This window comes from Anopheles merus, chromosome 3R, assembly GCF_017562075.2.
Source record: "Anopheles merus strain MAF chromosome 3R, AmerM5.1, whole genome shotgun sequence".
Taxonomy (NCBI): Eukaryota; Metazoa; Arthropoda; class Insecta; order Diptera; family Culicidae; genus Anopheles; species Anopheles merus.
In genome coordinates, this window is record NC_054084.1 from 6,007,410 (window position 1) to 6,027,367 (window position 19,958).

Sequence of the window (19,958 nt, forward strand, 5' to 3'; positions counted from 1 at the left end):
AACCCTTTCTTATGTCTGTTTAATATTTTAAAAGCATTTCCTGGGCTGCAACGGGTTCCCATTACTTTGTGTCTTCCGACGGGGAATCCTTTGCTTTTGCAGGATGCACATAAACTGCCGCAAATTATGCATCGATCGTATCGCACAAGCACTCCGTTTTCTACAGTGATTTTAATGATTTTATAGCAAAAAAAAAAAACGCAACTTCAGTACTGTTCCTTCCTGCTTATGACATGAAAACGTATTATTTGATACCACTCAACCTCGTTCCATTGAGTTCCATTGAGCGCATGAAGGACGACCCTTACTAATCCTCACGGGGTACGTGCTTACGTGCCACACCGAAAGACGATCTCTCAAGTGTGCCAACTAGATCAAGGGGTTTGTGTGCATGGGTGTGTATCAATGCGGGTCGTCTTAGCGTACCTTTCTGTAAGAGGGGTCGGTCGTCGGTCGTCAAACAAAAGGGAATACGACGCGATCAAGCTGAACACGTGTGCGCAGGAGGAGAAGATGCAAGAAAACAATCCGCACACACAGGGGCTCACATAATTCAGCATCCGCAGGTTAAGAAGATTTATTTTTATTTGCACTCATCACTGCACATTCGTTTGTGTTGTGCAAAATTACACACACACACACGCACGCAGGGAGCAGATCCGTTCCTCCGACCCGAAAGATCCCGTTTGTAGGACCATAAAAAGAATGGCTGTAAAATACCCCTGCCCTGAAACCCGCCGGGGATCGAATGCAGCAGGGTCATCGGTGGGACGGACGGGGATGCGCGTGATGAATGGGTGGATGCACTCGGACTGTCATTGATGGACAAAGGCCGCTGCTATATGTGTTTGTTGCTGCTGCTGTTGCTGCTGCTGCTGTTCTAAGTTGTGTTTTAATGATTCGGGATTTTTTGTTGCCTTTTTTCGTTTGGTTCTGCTTCGGCTTGTGTCACACACCACATGGAACCACCTCCAGAGTGCGATCGGATCGTGGACACACGCGAGCAATAGGAACCCCACGACCATCGGCACCAATCGCACGGTCCATTGCGCGCCGGCCAAGAGAGAAAGGTCGGAGCATATTTATGAGCTTAGCGAGGTCATTCAACCGAATTATTGCCCTTTGTTAAGATCACGCGCAAGTGTAGCTGTGTGTATGTGCATGTGTGTACATTCTGTTGGTTGGTCGGTTGGTCATTCTTTGTTGTACTCGAATGTATTAGAATAAATTTAAGCGCGAGGGCGGATATGGTTTTTGTGTGTGGGTGTGTATGTGTGCTGGCTTGAGTTAATGAAGACATCGGGCCGTCCCATTTGTCAAGCTAAGTGACATGAGTACATCCAAATAAATCTTTACACCCAACAGAAGGACGCAGCTATCGTAACAGATCAACCATACACGATCGCGAGAAGAAAAAATATTAAACTATGCCGTTTAACTCTTTTTGGTGAAGAAATCAATCCAAAGGTTCACTGTTTCTTATTCTAATGAATAACCTTAGATTTTAACCCTTCAAGTGGGTCCACAAAACCACCGGAAAAATAAACAAAATTCACTTTCGTGGTTTACTCCAATAAATCAATGTCTGCACACCAAAAATCCACACCTGTTCGATATATTTCCCTTCCCTATTCATCTTCTTTTCCCTTGTGGAAGTAGTTTCTACGGCTAGAACACGCGTTAGTTCACCTCCCGCTAGCAAAGCAAGCAACTCTATGCAATGCCATCAACATCATCGATCGACCCAGTCTGTACGAACGGAGGACGAAAGAGATTGTCCTGGTTTCATGTTATCCTTCGACACATTCGCTCAGATCGTCCCAGCAGGCGCACACCCGTCCTGCTGCCCAGTGTGTGTGTGCCGGTCTCTGCGCCATACCAATGACAAAAGGACGACCAAAGAACGTCCTAGAGCAAAAGCGAATGTTCCAACACAAGTTTTCAGCATTCCAAGGGAGGTAAAAAGAAAGGAAACACGAAATAGGACCACTCCGTCTCGTCTTTTGTTGGTGTTGGTGGTGGTGGTGCTGCTGCTGCACATGCTGCGCTTCATTATCCTGATTTTTCACCCGCTGCACATCTGTGAAGTGCTGCGCGAGACACACATTGCTGGAGGTCTAAAGCGAGCAAAGGCAAGCATCGATACGATACTTCTCGCAAACCATGAAGGAGATGAAGGAGGAACAAACAACGGGATACAGAGAACGGGAGGAACGGTTTCGTCCAAGCAGCAAGGATGAAATCGATATCGGACCAGCGCAGAAGAAGGAACGTTGGAAGGAAAGTACGCGAGAAAATGCTAGAAACGCCTAGCAAAGTCGTCCTTCTTTCCCGAGCTGATACACATGACGATTGAAGAATGAAAGGAAATCACAAAGCCACAACACCACCATTCTTGGGGATAAAAAAGTAACCTTTTGACCGGCTGTCTGATGGTTGCATCATTAAAACTTTCCACAAAAAAAGACACAACACCCGTCCACATTGATACTGCATCGTTCACGTGAAGTAGGGGTTTAATGCTTTCCAAGTCGTTGGTGTATCTAATTGCGACAAGGATCTTATCCAACAATAATTCATTGACCCTCCAATATTGAGCATATGATCATAAATTATTACCTTGAACAGAAGGCAGTACAGGCTCAATGTGTCACATGTCTTAGACGATCTCCAATATAATCCTATTTCTTTATGGGCATACAAAAACCGTCAGCGTCACCACCATAAAGCACTCAACAAAAGTGCATCGATCAACTCCATGCCCGATAGAGTGTGTCGTGCGCATCTGGGTTATCGTTGGGCTTCTTAAGCGAACCAACAGCTGCTCTCAACGACACACAACATTCCATTCCCACAGAAGAAGCCATGTTTCGGTGTGTCTGTTTTATGTGCTTATCGTGCTAAAATCCATAAATGGAACGAAGACTGTAAGGAGAGCTGCCTTCTAAACACGTTTTCCTTGCCCAAGATGTTTCAATGTTTATCGACACTAACAGAGGAAAAAGTGACGATCAAACTGCTGCAAAGTTGTACTACCAAGTCCGGAAGAAAAACAATCTGTCTCGAAGCACATTGCCTTTGAACCGAGAAAGTGTCAAAAGGGAAGGTGGGTTTGGCCTCACGGGGCCGCACGGGAGAACGTTGAAAAAAAAGGAACGAGAGAAACAGTAACAGAAGGCAATTCCGGAAACGCAAAAGCCAAGCGGCGTGTCACTGGAGGTTACGCAGCGGGACCGCCTGAGAAACCGGATACCGTCGCACCGGGTTCCGGAATGGTGCGTACCCGGGCCAAGCCGTCCAGTCATTTGTAGCCCGGTGGTTTTGTTGCTGTTACTTGCTGCTTAAGGGCTGCCACACAGCAGCAACAGCACGAGAGCAGAAGAAGATGCACCGCAAAAGATTTACCCACTAATTGAGGACAGAGCCAACAGCAACACCAGGATACGGGGATTACTGTGGGCTGCATTCATCAGCTGCACTCCATGTGCAGAATACGAAAGATCATCCGTCATTCGTCTGAATTCGAGCAATTTACATATATAGTTCAAAACGCTCGTAGTATGCTAATAACTCCACAAAATATTCTATGAAAAATGGTCCTTAACTGTAGGCTCATCATCATCATCATAATCATTCTGTTACAGCCCAGGGCTGGTGCAACATTTTCCCACCATCACCACCGTTCGCTTAACGGGACGCGTGTGTGAGTGTGTGTGTAATCAAACAGGAACTCGACGATTATCATTTTATATCGAGCGGTCTCCTTCCCTCCCTCGACTATCCTCGTCCCCCCCGGAGGGAGCAATTAGCATAAATTTTGCGCACTTTTCCCAGAATACAGGGGCCTCTCCTGCAGGGATAGTAATTTCGGTTGGGCAGGACGACGACTTTGACTACCTTGGAGGGTTACTTTTTCTGTGTTTTTTTTTTTAATTTTAAAATTCACACATACAGGACGTTAAATGACGATAAATAACCATCTGCACCGTTTAAAAAAGGTTTTCAGGCTTTTTTTACGATAAACCCACTCTGCAGCATGGACAGAGACGATGGACGCCTCCGGAAGGACGACGCCAGTGATACGACGAGACAAACCGTTATAAATTACCCATCGGAGTTCCCCTCGCATGAACCACCTGAAATCAAATCAGCTCAATGAAATCGAAGGACAATAGACGCGCGGCGGGGCACGCACGAGGGGCCCGTGGTAAAGGGCCCGGATCGTTTTGGACAAGTGTGGTGCGGCTGCCACTGATTGCGCACTTCCGGTCCTCGGGAGATTGAGACTGACGGAGGACGGAGGAGGCTGAAAACGCTGTTCATGATGCATGATGCACCTGCTGGCCCGGGGAACTTGTTCTGGTTGATTACAGGTTGACTTTGGAATTGCTTGCAGGGCGTGCGTGTGTGTGTCGATGGTCTTTTTCTACCTTTCCGTGTCCGTGACATGCCTTCCGTTCCCCTGGGATTGCTCCTGAGGGACCGCAGGCGACAAAAAAAAAACTCCGCCACTGACGTTCTCGTACAAGTTCGATGATAAGTTTCCCGCGTCTTCCCGTACGTTCGCATTACATTATCGCTCTGGTGTTTCTGGTGTCGCTCATCATGTTTCTGAGGAGAGGGCAAAAAATGCGGAGCCCTCGAAATGAGAATCTGTTCCCATTCCCAGGAGATTTTTATGCGTAATACACGCCCCTTCTCCTCCTCCCTGTGGCAGGTGTTTGTTGTGAAGAACGGTCCATTACTACACCACCACTCGGCGGAAGTTCCACTTTTTGAACCAGAGAAACTTCTAGCCCATTAACTTTATTATAACACACATCTTACAAACATGTTCGACTGACGAATGCGAAAAGATATAATTGCTCACAACAACAACCAGGGATCAGTGCAATTTTAAGAACTCTCATCATTTCGCCAACCGAGAAAAGTCTAGAGAACGATTAAAACCCAAATGCTTCTAAAGATGAGAGAGCCTTGTCTTTTGCAGGTCTGCAGGAGAATCGAACGCACGATCTTTCGTGCATTAGTCAGCGATGTGTGGCACAGCACTGTGAGATCATCTCGTTACAACCACAGCTAAACATCATTATAGATCTATCGCTTGATCGGCGCAAAACAAATTGCTTGTCAACTGTATCAAAAAACATCGACATCAATCTCCCGTTCGGTAGGTAATCTAAAACCTTTAAGGCGGGGCCGGCACATTTTAAGACCATTTTCACTCCATTGAATAAATTTGCAAACTGTCGTCATCACCGTCGTCGTCGTCGTCGTCGTCGTCGTCGGACTGCTAGGTGTAGGTAATCTCAACCCATCATCCGGCCGAAACAGCACCACACTTCCTCCTACCCTTTGCCAGTGGTAATAAATAGTTGAAAACTTCTCAATTTCACAGAGCTCGTTTGCCCCGCCACAAGACCAAAGCAAACCCCACACCACTGATGACGGAAAACAAGTCCAGCTTCTAGCTAATAGCGCAGTGAGGAGTTATTTACGCCCTTAGATCGGCTGACTGCCCCGTTTGTTGTCCATTTTTTTCTCTCTTTCCTGCTCCTGCTAGCCTTTCCAACTCCAGCCGACCGGAAGCGACACACGCACTAGGGGTTTCTGGTATACTATCCCCGAGCCACGATCAACCACCCCGTTGTTGTTCTCGCTCTCCAGACTACGCACCTAATTACAGACAGCTTCGTAACGATCACGTGTGGTGCGCGCCCGGGATGATGGCGCGACAATCACGTATCGCGCCATTGCAATGTCCGGTCTATTAAGAAATGCCGGAGAACATCTCGTCCGACAGAGTGTGTGTGTGTGTGTGTGTTACCTCACCATGATTACGACGCCACCTTCCCGCCAGGGGGCGGAGTGCGTGGAAGGAAACGTGATCCCGAGCAATGGTGTGGAGATTTATTCGACATCACTAACGCGCCTAACGCGATCATCAAGAGCACAGCGTTTACGGGGTAGCGCAATATATGGGCGATTATTTACAACAAAATGCTAATGTGCGTTCAGCAATTCTAAAAAGTGTTGTGAGAAAGTTTACGTTACAATATTTATGATGGATGTGGCAGAAACAGCATGCCGCAATAGGAGGTTTTTCTTACTTTAAACTCTTCACTGCTAAAAAACGAGAACAATTTTCTTCTCTCATCCCACCGAAGAAGCTGTAAAACCGTTCGCTGATGGATGTTAACCAAAGGAAACCCTCGCATCGTCATTACCTCTTCCGGACAGTTTTTTTCCTTCTTCTTTGTTGTTCTCCTTTACCACGATCGATTTAACAACAAACCTTCCCCCACGCGGCACTGCGCGACCGGATATAAGTGCTTCCGGAAAATGCTGTGTTTTTCTGTTTGCTGTTGATGGTTGATTTGCTGTTGCCGTTGCTCTCTTTTTTCCCTCCCTTACCGGAAGATCGACTTCCGAGAGTTTGACACTGTTGTTGCCTTGCCGCCATCTTCGCATTACAGCATCGCCACGGCAACGGACAGCTGCTGCCTGCCTGCCCGAGCTTGATGATCTGCGCTGTAATGATCTTCGCTCATTGTGGCATCGGTATTCCTTACTTCCGTTCTTCCGGTTTTACGATTTTTTGTGTGTAGTTTGTGTCGCTTTTTTTCTGTTCTCCGAAGTTCCGGACAACTGTGTACCCTTTCAAGGGGAACTCCCTGATGTCCCCGCCACCACCTAGGCGTTTGATTTATTCAGGTAGTTTCATCATTTGCTGTGCAGCACGCACGTTGACGATCCTCGGGGCCACGGTCGCCCAAAGGAAACGAAAATCAACCACAAATTCTTTACGCGTGCTTCGTTCCGTTCTCCGTCAACGAAATGTTGGCATTTTTTCCCTGTGCTGTTGGTTCTTCTATAGGTTTTGCTCATCGACACCTTTCCGGTGGTTTCTTCCGGTATGTGTGCTCATGTAAATGCTGGAATCTGAAGTAATGGTTGAGTACGTTATGTTGCAAAACAGTTTCTGGCCACAATTTCTGTACGGAAAATCTTGAAAAAAATGTTAGCCAATTGTACAGCCATTCTGAACCCCTCATTTTCCCATCAAAAAACACTTTCGATCAGTGAGAAATGATGATGAAACATAACGCAAACATCGAGAAAATAAACAACCCATCAGAAGAAAAGAAACACACACACACACACACCAAATCTCGTAAATGCCAAACACCTTTACCATCGTGCTTCGCTACCGTTTGGAATTAAGAAAAGGGGGAGATGCCAGCGAACCTCAGAGAGAGAGAGAGGGAGAAAAACCCTTTGGTCCCGAAAATTTCGAAAAAAAACTCACCCCACTCCGCCCTAACTTTACGTTCATTAATTATGAATCCGCGCAGCCTCGTGTTGCCACAGGCAGCCGCAGGTACAAGCACCCCACCAGGGACACAGAGAAAGGGAGGGAGGGGGGGAGGCGAGTGACGGTACCGGTAGGCACGGAGCGGAAGCAATAGATTTCCATCGTCATCAATCGGCCGGGGCAGGAAAAGGCATGTTTGAAATAAATTAGACCAGAGCCAGAGCCAGAGCCAAGAGGAGAGTTGCTTCTTGCCCTTCTCCCCCTTCAGGCCCTTGTGTTTTCCCTCACCATCGGGGCCTTACCATTTGCCCCGCCATGCGTGCGTGTGCGCTCAATCTTTCACCGATCTCTGACAAGCGATGATGATGATGATGATGATCGCGGCGTTCTCGTCGATCGATCGAGCCTCGATAATATCGACCATATTTTTCACCATCGAGGGGGGCGGGGGGCGCCCGGCAAGCGGTTCTGTGCGACAGGTGGCTTCCTTCTTCATTACTGCCGCCCTTGCCGCCACCCGCCGCAGCACAAATAAATTCCCTTTTGTACGCTGAATCTAAATAAATAAATCACAAAACAAACACAAATCCGATCGGTAGAGGTGCTCTTTCTTTGTGCTTCGAAGGGCATTAATCGGCAGCGAAATCAAAACACACTCCTTTCGGCCAAACTAATTGGGTGAGGTTTGTGTGTTTGAACGTCAGCAAATGTTTCACAAACATTGCCCCTCCTTTCCCAAAATTGTTTTTAAAACGAGCAAAGAAAAAGTATGTTATGATGCAACAAAACAACAACATTTTTGTGAGAAACAAAGCACACCAACAAAGTGATGATGGACATGTTAGTTGAAATAAATTACACACAAACATAATAAATATAGAGGGTCCAGTTTGTGCCCATTTCCGCTTGATTTTTGCCCTGGTTTGCATTTTTAAACGATCGCCACCCAAGTGTAGTTGCCACAAACAATACTTCTATTTGGCGTAACGTCCTACGCGGACATGCCGGCCTATACAGGCTTTCGAGACTTAGTTAATCAAATCCTTGTTACGGGGGGACGGTCCATTATAGCAGGTATGTCAAACTGGCGGCCCGCGGGCCGCATGCGGCCCTCGCCGATTCTGAATGTGGCCCGCGAGAATATTTTGAGGATTACTAAAAGCATTGCATAAAAATCTGTTATTACTATTTGTCGAAGTGTATTACATTCTCCAGAGAAGAACAATCCTTTTGTTGGTATATTTTTCGAAACTAACATGAATGTACCCATAACATCTCATAAACTTATTCTATACAATCGTACAGAACAATCAAGACCCTTAACAAACATTGAATCGAATGCAAACTCAGTCGTATTATGTTTTGATGAAATTCTGAATATTAGGATAATTTTGTGGACACTCAATTGCACATTCTGTATGGAAAAATAGATTTGTGTCAACTCGTGTCTACAAACGAAAACAGGAATGATAATAACTTGATACACACACCACCAAACTTTGCAACAACTAGTGATGGATTGTCGGAATTGCATCTACGGCTCAAACCCATTTCCGATCTTAGCTATTCCGACTCCGGCTAAATCAAACCAACAGTTCTGTTCGGTGCCGTCCGAAGCCTGTAGAGCCGTTTAGAGCCATTCGGAACCGTTGGAGTCATCGGTTGTCGCACAGAGCGGCTAATCTGCAGTGAGAAATCGATTCATTCGGCTCCGAATTTCTCTGAACGGGTGTGCACGGCTCCGACCTTAGAATAGTACATCTTTGATGATCGATTGGAGCCACATCTGTTTTTTTCCATAATCATGCCACCATAAATGTTAATAAAAATTATTGTAGCCAAGTTGTAATTATTTGTACCCCACATTCTGCAAGACGAATTAATGTACTTTCCAACCTCCCCAAAAATCAAAACCAAAATGATATGATTACACTTAAGGCTAAAGGATTTAGATTAAGGATTAAAATAACCGAAATGCCGAAGCCTTGCAATACAAAGCTTATTAATAGATTAGCTCACACGGTCCATACTTCAATTCGCGAATCATCTCCCGTCAAGTATCAAAAAAAGGTTTGCCGATCTTTATAGGATCACACACCATGAATCTTCGTCAGACAAAATTATCGTAATTTAAACAAAAATATTCGTAAAATACGGGTTCTTGTTATAAGAAATGCATATACCACCAGAACACTTGGAACTTGGAATAATGTTTAAACACGTTTTATTACAATTTTTCTCTTGCTCTGTCAAAAAATGGCGGGCAAATATTTTTGTTATTCATCCAGCGATGGGAAGCTCGGATTGCTTGAAAAAGATTCGCAACAGGCTGCTAGATTCCCCTACCTCAGTGAAACAGTGGGATTGAGCGATATTTTCTAAGAGAACTGCCGTGTGAGAACGCGACTAATGAAAAATATCCTATTTTAATAATAAGGATAAAAGAAATTGCATGTGACTTTAAAAGTATATTACACTTTTTTTAATATAAAAGAGCACAATGATAAATAACATCGCAAAATTTGTAAATCAGAAACGAGTCCAGATTTGAAGCGAGGAGTCCAAAAAGTCAATTTGTTCAACAATAATGTTTTTAAACAATATTTTATATAAATATTTAGCTTTATTTTTTATTCTCAAATTTGCGGCCCGCGAATCATTGAAAATCTGTATATGCGGCCCTATGATGAAATGAGTTTGACACAGCTGCATTATAGGATTGAACCCATGACGGGCATGTTATTGAGTCGTTTGAGTTGACGACTGTACCACGGGACCGCCACAAACAATACCTTAACCCTAATCCTTACACGCTAAAAAGACACTTACGAGCTAAAGATCGTCATCGTTGCTCACTGCTGGCTGCACACACGCGTGTGTGTGTGCGCGCGTTCCTGTCGATCACGAACAAATTAAAAACCGCCAATGGGCCCTTATCGGCCACACACTTCCTTTCGCTGTCGGGGAAACCACAACTGAAACACGCCACTCACAGCTACCCGAGAAGCAATCGTTCTAGACGTTTCGTTAGCCACTATTTGCTCGTTGCAAAACTTGGCTTTCTTCCTTGCGATCGTTTCTCGCTCTCTCTCTCTCGCACACACCTAGAGCTGGTCACAGGCGCGCGGTCACTGGTGAATTATGACCGTCGGAGAGCAGGGTGGCGTTCTTGCACAACAACCCACACCACACCACGATACGGGGCCAGTGTTGTGCGGGAAAGAACGATTAAATTCCCGTCCTTGAAAAGGCACACCGAGAACACCGCGCGAAGTCGTCAGTGGTGCATTCCGCAACGGCACCACACCCACACCGCACACGATCACGTATTGCACACGGCGCCGGGAGAGGAGATTTGCTTACGCACTGCACGTACCACCAACCACCCACCGGCCACACGAATGCACTGGAAAATGGTTTCACTGCTATTTTTTTGCAATCTTTTACCGCACTGTTGTGGATTGAAAGCAAAATGGAAAAAAGAGCTCGATTAGCACCGATTTTATTTATTATTTTAATCACTTTTTTTTCTGTCAAGAAGTGGTGGCTTTCCTATGAATCACCCTCTCTCGCTCTCTCTGTGTGTAGCACTCGTCTCTCTACTCATTTGTCCCACCAGCTGCTGCATCGCTTTCGTCCTTGGACAAGATCACGATTTAATGACGCTTAGAGTGGCCACTATATGGTGGATTTAATCATCAAAAGCTGTGTCTCGTATGCGCTTGTAAAAGAGCAAAAAGAGCTCGCTTCGTTTATTGCACTAAATGAGGAAATGAGCAAACATCGTAATAAAAAAGGAAAAACAAATTGCAGTAAACTACTTCTTAATGAAAATTTCTGAACCGATCCGCTCATTGCTGCTTTGTCGGCATCGCATCGAACGACATAGGGGGACACATGCACACAGCAAAAGATTTGCGTGGGAAAAGGTGGCCCAGGGAAGGAAATGCGGTTCAGCAACGAGCGACTGTGAGCTACCGCACAATTTATTAGCAACTACTTAGCTGGTCAATTTAATGTCGCAGCCGTTCCGGTAGTTGGCTAAGATAAACGGTTTGTGTGTGATGTGATCGCAAAGACAGACAGTGGGAGAGACAAAGAGAGAGAGAACTAGTAGAGGACACAACGAGATGGAGAGGCTGGTATCATTGACGATCGCGCACAACACCACCCAGCCAATCAAACAACGCGCTGCTGATGATCGCGAGATGACGAAGGACTGCAGCAACAACGCTGTCGCGCGCTTCAACCACTAGGGCGACGATCGCACCCACATGCAAGCCCCCAACTACTAACGCCGCTGACGTAACGCGGTCGCAGCAGCGGCTTTTGCACTCTGCTGACTCGGCCGAACTTCTTCACTGCAAGGCGCTTAAAGAGGGAGTTGCAGCAGCACAATGACACTAGTAAAAAAAAGGTGATTGCTTTCACCTGGCACAACACACAAAGAATGATAACAAACCACTCTGTAGAAATGCCTCACAACACACCACTCTGACCGTATTCTTAGAGGCCTCGCTCTCTCTAACGACACGAACGCGCACTCACAAAACAACGAAACAAGGCGGCGGAAGGCTACAACAAACACCGCAAGCGCGCACGACCGATCTTCACCGCAGCTCGAGCGTAAATGAGAGAACCAACCAGCCAGCCAGCTAAACGAAACTGGTGGCCAGCAAAACCGTTCGATGCGTCGGAGACACCACATAGACGCGAGGAGAACCCGGACCTGCGGAGAGCCTTTTGCGTTGCTGCTACGGCGGACGCGAGCGAACTGGTTTCCAGCGAGCTGCCGTGTGTGTGTGTGCTGCACAGGGGGAAAGGGGCGAGAAAAAGGGCCCGTAACAGAAGAGAAAGAGAGAGAGAGAGAGAGAGAGAAAAAAGGGTCCCACCGCCGGGGCCAGGGCCGCCGGTTCGGAGGTTTCGGGGCCTTGTGTTTCCAGTGACGACGGCGGCAGCAGCAGTGACATATGGCATAGGAAGCCGCACAAGAGCGTGTGTGCAAGCGAAACAGGGAGCACACACAAGGGCCCAGGGAATGTTGGGTCGTTAGAAAAGAGAGAGAGAGAGAGAGAGAGAGAGAGAGAGAGAGAGAGAGAGAGAGAGAAAGAGAGAGAGAGAGAGAGAGAGAGAGAGAGAGAGAAAGACAGCAAAGAGCTGAGTGTTTGTTGTGCTCATTTGTTGGATTGCTGGTGCTCGTACGCCGCTCGTCGTTTGCCGCTGGTCAGCTGGTGGTCAGCCAATTGTTTCTCGCCTCGACAAACATGTTTCAAACACTGCCCTACAGAAGCTGTAGATGCATTAAGCTGTGCATTAAGCTGCAGATAATACGACACAATGCTTTAATGATAATGTGCATAATTTGTTACAAATGCTGAAGGTTCTGAATAACGCAGATATCGTTATTCTTGAAGTTGCATTGGATTAGATTTTATTGCCTTTTGATTAAGTTTTTTCTCTGCTTTTTGGGTCAGAGAAGGGCCAAACCATGTAATACGAAGCATTACAGGCCAAATAGACATGTGTTTAAAATCATGTGAAAGAACTGATACAGAGTTTTCACCGTTTATTTACATTGTTATTCACCGCGTTCAAAATGTTTTCCACATCGATCTGACATTTCATTTCCATCATAATAAGTTTTAATCTCTTCAGCATGATTTTCAACACGGGCTGCTGACATTGTTTTTTTACTGGCATTTGAAGCCGGATCACATCTCCCCCTTTGACAGGTGAAGTGTTGAAAATCATGCTGAAGAAATTAAAAATTATCGTGACGAATATGAAATATCAGATTGATGTGGAATAACTTCTTGCGCGCAGCGAAAAACTATTTTTTTACATTGGAAAGTAGCTTGGAAACCCCTGTAAAGTTTCAGTTCTTACACATGCACATTCAACACAAAGAAATGTCAAACTCAATCTAGCTTGAGATGTGTTGAAAATCATGTAGAATAACTGATAAATTATTGTGAGGACTCGGAATTAACTCGAAAAACCCTGTAAACTCGACGATAGTTTCTACTAAAAAAATATGTATAATTTAATGTATATATAGTAACGGTGTGCTAGCCTTTTTACCTCCCACAGTCATATTTTTTCATCTTCTTAAGGATCCTATGGTTTCAACGATGAGTATGTACATCCCAACTACTAGTTTTGCAATAACACATTCTATTTCAAGCCGTGCCACTCAAATGATACAAAATTTAGATTATAATCGCCAGTTCCACACCCGCAGTACATAATTACTATATTTTGTAGCAAAAAATTGATTTACAGCAATCGGCAACAGCGCCGGCAGAACAGAGTGTTCCGTCGTCAACCGAAACGACAGGCCCCGGCGCTGTTCATGCCGAACAGAAATTACAATCGTTCTAGATAAACAGATAAGCAGTACCGGCCGGCACCGGCTTTGGGCCCCGGTTCTAATCTTTTAACCTATTGCCCCGACTGCGACTGCAGTTTGGAGTGTCCCTTTCCCTCTTCGTGTGCAAAACAAGCGTGTAAAAAAGCGGGGGTCCAGAGACTCTTCCGACGTACAATAATCGACAAAGGCACGCCAGCACCACCACCATTCGAAAAAACGTAGCAATTTTAAATTTCCCGCACAAAAACACTCCCATATCGCGGGTAGGTAAATGGAGCGATAGGGCGCGGAGGAGTGTTGTGCGGGGTTTGGGAAAAATATACGTCTTCCGGTTTCGTCGTACGGATTTACCTAGTGGCACGTGGCACGTAGACGAAGGCAACACCAACGTCTACTAAATTGGCCCCGGGGAAAATGGGAGTGGGGTGTGTGTGTGTTTTTGTGCGATTTGCGCTGGAATGTGGTGCAGCAGCACTGATCGTTGGAGTTTTTGTGGCGCAGCGAGCGAAAGTGGGAGTGGGATAGGGGGAGTAGGCGTACACATTTCTAATGTTTACAACATCACCAGTCCCCCCCCCCATGCTGGGAACTAGTGATGGGTAATCCGGAGCGGAGTCATGGATCAACTCCGACTCCGGTGCGCAAAATATGACTCCGGCTCCGGATCATAACTGGATTCGACTCCGGATCAGTCCGGATTACTCCGGAATACTCCGGATCACTCCGGATTACTCCGGATCACTCCGGATCGCTCCGGATCACTCCGGATCACTCTGGATCACTCCGGATCACTCCGGATCAGTCCGGATCAGTCCGGATCAGTCCGGATCAGTCCGGATCAGTTTTCGTACATATTCGATGTACGACTTGAAAGTCAATGACCTCATCAAGAATTGTCTAAACGATATTGGACAGTCATTCCGGATCCGGAGTGATCCGGAGTGATCCGGAGTAATCCGGAGTAATCCGGAGTGATCCGGAGTAATCCGGAGTAACCCGGAGTTATCCGGAGTAATCCGGACTGATCCGGACTCGGAGTTGATGAGTCCGAGGGTTTTCCGTATGCACTCCCCCCCCCCCCCCCCCCCCGCTAAACAGTCCGGAGCAACTCCGAGTCCGACTCCGAGGGGTGCCGGAGTCGGATCGATCCGACTCCGGAAAAAAATTGTATTTACCCATCACTACTGGGAACATGAGATGAGGTATGGATGCCGATTGCGCTATTAGGCGTGGAGATTGTGTTGTTTTAGGATGTAAACACGATGACAACAGACATAAGCGTCAGCGCAATTGGGGGAAAAGGTTTGAACACCTTTTTTGCACAAACAATTGGGATTTTTGTGCAAGTAAATACATTTCTAGTATATCTCTCCCCGTGTAAAAGCAACAGTAAATGGCATACAAAGAGCATTTTAGCGACAGGTATTATACCTTTCTTCCTCCCCCAAAAAAAAAGTAATCCACAGACACACACACACACACACGAAAGGCGTTGTGGAAGCCACACGAAATAAGCTAAGCCGGTTAAGGTAAGCTCACGTTACGATAAATAAAAAAACCCGCTAACCTGTCTTGTGTGAGGGTGCACAAGCATTAGCGACACCAAACAACAACAAAAGTGTCCTAAACGAAGAAACCAACATGGGGGTTCCCATTCTAATGAGGGGTGAGTTTCTTGCATAGTTTTGATTGCATTTTTTGGATGGAAGTTTTGTATTTTGAAGACCCTTTTGCCACGCCGTGACCTCAACGGGTCACATTGGTTCACGCCGGTGTGCTTCTAAGGTTTCTCTCGCACGAGTGCTGACCCCATCATCGTCGTCGTCGTCATAGAAACGTCGTACCAATGGGAGGATGTAGTTTGTTCGGTGATGGTTTATTTACTTCCCAGCATCGCTTGCTCAGGTGTGATCGACGCGGTAGAGCGAAGTTCGTCAACGGCAGCAGCAGCAGCAGCAGCAACACAAAACCCTGGAGGTAGCCAGGGAAATAATAAACCTTCAAATAAACAAAGAGTTGCAGGAGATGTGCATGAATCATTCGATGTGATTCCTTTGTTCCTAAACTGCCATTCACTCATGGGAGTTGGAGGAGGGGGGGATTTTTCTCTCTTTTCTGATGCATCATCTATTACCTAAAAAAAACTCCAGCCGGGAGGGGGAGCCGGTTTCGTCTGTGTCGTGTCCATTTTCACACGCGTTTCTGGTGAGTTACGAAACTCTAAGCAACACGCTTGGACTTAATTATAATTACACAATCCAAATAAATTAAAATATTTCATCTGACATACAAATAAGAGATCGTAACTGATCTTAGCCCGCGTCTCAGCAGTCGGTGTTAGAAGAGATCGTTCCCCGTGCATCGTTTTGCAGAGACACAGAACACTCGCTACAGGGTTCGCCTCCGAATCTATAGCCTTCACAACGTCATGACACCCAAAAGAGAGAAAGAGAGGGAGAGTGAGCGCAATGGATGCTGCTTGCGGTTTTCGTCCCATCTCTTTTACCCTCGTACGCCGTACCTAACACCTTCCACAAGCAAGTCGTGCAGGTTCGTTGTTCTTAACACAGGGATAGGATGCTGTTTGCCCCCGCTGAACACCTGCACCTACACAAGCGCACGAGCGGGAGGTTTAGTTTAGCACACACCTTTACTACATCTCTACCTACCTGTAGTGATGGGTAATCCGGAGCGGAGTCATGGATCAACTCCGACTCCGGTGCGCAAAATATGACTCCGGCTCCGGATCATAACTGGATTCGACTCCGGATCAGTCCGGATTACTCCGGAATACTCCGGATCACTCCGGATTACTCCGGATCACTCCGGATCGCTCCGGATCACTCCGGATCACTCTGGATCACTCCGGATCACTCCGGATCAGTCCGGATCAGTCCGGATCAGTCCGGATCAGTCCGGATCAGTTTTCGTACATATTCGATGTACGACTTGAAAGTCAATGACCTCATCAAGAATTGTCTAAACGATATGGACAGTCATTCCGGATCCGGAGTGATCCGGAGTGATCCGGAGTAATCCGGAGTAATCCGGAGTGATCCGGAGTAATCCGGAGTAACCCGGAGTTATCCGGAGTAATCCGGACTGATCCGGACTCGGAGTTGATGAGTCCGAGGGTTTTCCCGTATGCACTCCCCCCCCCCCCCCCCCCCCGCTAAACAGTCCGGAGCAACTCCGAGTCCGACTCCGAGGGGTGCCGGAGTCGGATCGATCCGACTCCGGAAAAAAATTGTATTTACCCATCACTACTGGGAACATGAGATGAGGTATGGATGCCGATTGCGCTATTAGGCGTGGAGATTGTGTTGTTTTAGGATGTAAACACGATGACAACAGACATAAGCGTCAGCGCAATTGGGGGAAAAGGTTTGAACACCTTTTTTGCACAAACAATTGGGATTTTTGTGCAAGTAAATACATTTCTAGTATATCTCTCCCCGTGTAAAAGCAACCGTAAATGGCATACAAAGAGCATTTTAGCGACAGGTATTATACCTTTCTTCCTCCCCCAAAAAAAAGGTAATCCACAGACACACACACACACACACGAAAGGCGTTGTGGAAGCCACACGAAATAAGCTAAGCCGGTTAAGGTAAGCTCACGTTACGATAAATAAAAAAACCCGCTAACCTGTCTTGTGTGAGGGTGCACAAGCATTAGCGACACCAAACAACAACAAAAGTGTCCTAAACGAAGAAACCAACATGGGGTTCCCATTCTAATGAGGGGTGAGTTTCTTGCATAGTTTAGAATGCATTTTTTGGATGGAAGTTTTGTATTTTGAAGACCCTTTTGCCACGCCGTGACCTCAACGGGTCACATTGGTTTACGCCGGTGTGCTTCTAAGGTTTCTTTCGCACGAGTGCTGACCCCATCATCGTCGTCGTCGTCATAGAAACGTCGTACCAATGGGAGGATGTAGTTTGTTCGGTGATGGTTTATTTACTTCCCAGCATCGCTTGCTCAGGTGTGATCGACGCGGTAGAGCGAAGTTCGTCAACGGCAGCAGCAGCAGCAGCAGCAACACAAAACCCTGGAGGTAGCCAGGGAAATAATAAACCTTCAAATAAACAAAGAGTTGCAGGAGATGTGCATGAATCATTCGATGTGATTCCTTTGTTCCTAAACTGCCATTCACTCATGGGAGTTGGAGGAGGGGGGGATTTTTCTCTCTTTTCTGATGCATCATCTATTACCTAAAAAAAACTCCAGCCGGGAGGGGGAGCCGGTTTCGTCTGTGTCGTGTCCATTTTCACACGCGTTTCTGGTGAGTTACGAAACTCTAAGCAACACGCTTGGACTTAATTATAATTACACAATCCAAATAAATTAAAATATTTCATCTGACATACAAATAAGAGATCGTAACTGATCTTAGCCCGCGTCTCAGCAGTCGGTGTTAGAAGAGATCGTTCCCCGTGCATCGTTTTGCAGAGACACAGAACACTCGCTACAGGGTTCGCCTCCGAATCTATAGCCTTCACAACGTCATGACACCCAAAAGAGAGAAAGAGAGGGAGAGTGAGCGCAATGGATGCTGCTTGCGGTTTTCGTCCCATCTCTTTTACCCTCGTACGCCGTACCTAACACCTTCCACAAGCAAGTCGTGCAGGTTCGTTGTTCTTAACACAGGGATAGGATGCTGTTTGCCCCCGCTGAACACCTGCACCTACACAAGCGCACGAGCGGGAGGTTTAGTTTAGCACACACCTTTACTACATCTCTACCTACCTGTAGTGATGGGTAATCCGGAGCGGAGTCATGGATCAACTCCGACTCCGGTGCGCAAAATATGACTCCGGCTCCGGATCATAACTGGATTCGACTCCGGATCAGTCCGGATTACTCCGGAATACTCCGGATCACTCCGGATTACTCCGGATCACTCCGGATCGCTCCGGATCACTCCGGATCACTCTGGATCACTCCGGATCACTCCGGATCAGTCCGGATCAGTCCGGATCAGTCCGGATCAGTCCGGATCAGTTTTCGTACATATTCGATGTACGACTTGAAAGTCAATGACCTCATCAAGAATTGTCTAAACGATATTGGACAGTCATTCCGGATCCGGAGTGATCCGGAGTGATCCGGAGTAATCCGGAGTAATCCGGAGTGATCCGGAGTAATCCGGAGTAACCCGGAGTTATCCGGAGTAATCCGGACTGATCCGGACTCGGAGTTGATGAGTCCGAGGGTTTTCCCGTATGCACTCCCCCCCCCCCCCCCCCCCGCTAAACAGTCCGGAGCAACTCCGAGTCCGACTCCGAGGGGTGCCGGAGTCGGATCGATCCGACTCCGGAAAAAAATTGTATTTACCCATCACTACTGGGAACATGAGATGAGGTATGGATGCCGATTGCGCTATTAGGCGTGGAGATTGTGTTGTTTTAGGATGTAAACACGATGACAACAGACATAAGCGTCAGCGCAATTGGGGGAAAAGGTTTGAACACCTTTTTTGCACAAACAATTGGGATTTTTGTGCAAGTAAATACATTTCTAGTATATCTCTCCCCGTGTAAAAGCAACAGTAAATGGCATACAAAGAGCATTTTAGCGACAGGTATTATACCTTTCTTCCTCCCCCAAAAAAAAAGGTAATCCACAGACACACACACACACACACGAAAGGCGTTGTGGAAGCCACACGAAATAAGCTAAGCCGGTTAAGGTAAGCTCACGTTACGATAAATAAAAAAACCCGCTAACCTGTCTTGTGTGAGGGTGCACAAGCATTAGCGACACAAACAACAACAAAAGTGTCCTAAACGAAGAAACCAACATGGGGGTTCCCATTCTAATGAGGGGTGAGTTTCTTGCATAGTTTAGAATGCATTTTTTGGATGGAAGTTTTGTATTTTGAAGACCCTTTTGCCACGCCGTGACCTCAACGGGTCACATTGGTTTACGCCGGTGTGCTTCTAAGGTTTCTTTCGCACGAGTGCTGACCCCATCATCGTCGTCGTCGTCATAGAAACGTCGTACCAATGGGAGGATGTAGTTTGTTCGGTGATGGTTTATTTACTTCCCAGCATCGCTTGCTCAGGTGTGATCGACGCGGTAGAGCGAAGTTCGTCAACGGCAGCAGCAGCAGCAGCAGCAACACAAAACCCTGGAGGTAGCCAGGGAAATAATAAACCTTCAAATAAACAAGAGTTGCAGGAGATGTGCATGAATCATTCGATGTGATTCCTTTGTTCCTAAACTGCCATTCACTCATGGGAGTTGGAGGAGGGGGGGATTTTTCTCTC

At 46.6% G+C, this 19,958-nt stretch overlaps 1 protein-coding gene across 7 annotated transcripts in view; it reads right to left on the reverse strand.

Moving 5' to 3' along the window:
- Nucleotides 1-19,958, reverse strand: part of LOC121595981 (protein Star) — a 34,567-nt gene that overhangs the window by 13,038 nt on the left and 1,571 nt on the right. Inside the window, exons 1-2 of one of the 7 annotated variants that reach the window (XM_041920497.1) lie at nt 12,045-12,061; nt 10,145-10,766 (exon numbers count right to left, since the gene is read on the reverse strand). The exons of 1 other annotated variant lie outside the window; for it this stretch is intronic. In XM_041920497.1, coding sequence (XP_041776431.1) covers nt 10,145-10,161 — 17 coding nt within the window. In that variant the 5' untranslated portion in view covers nt 10,162-10,766; nt 12,045-12,061. 5 more of the 7 variants (XM_041920496.1, XM_041920495.1, XM_041920494.1 and 2 more) reach the window with 5 other exon arrangements.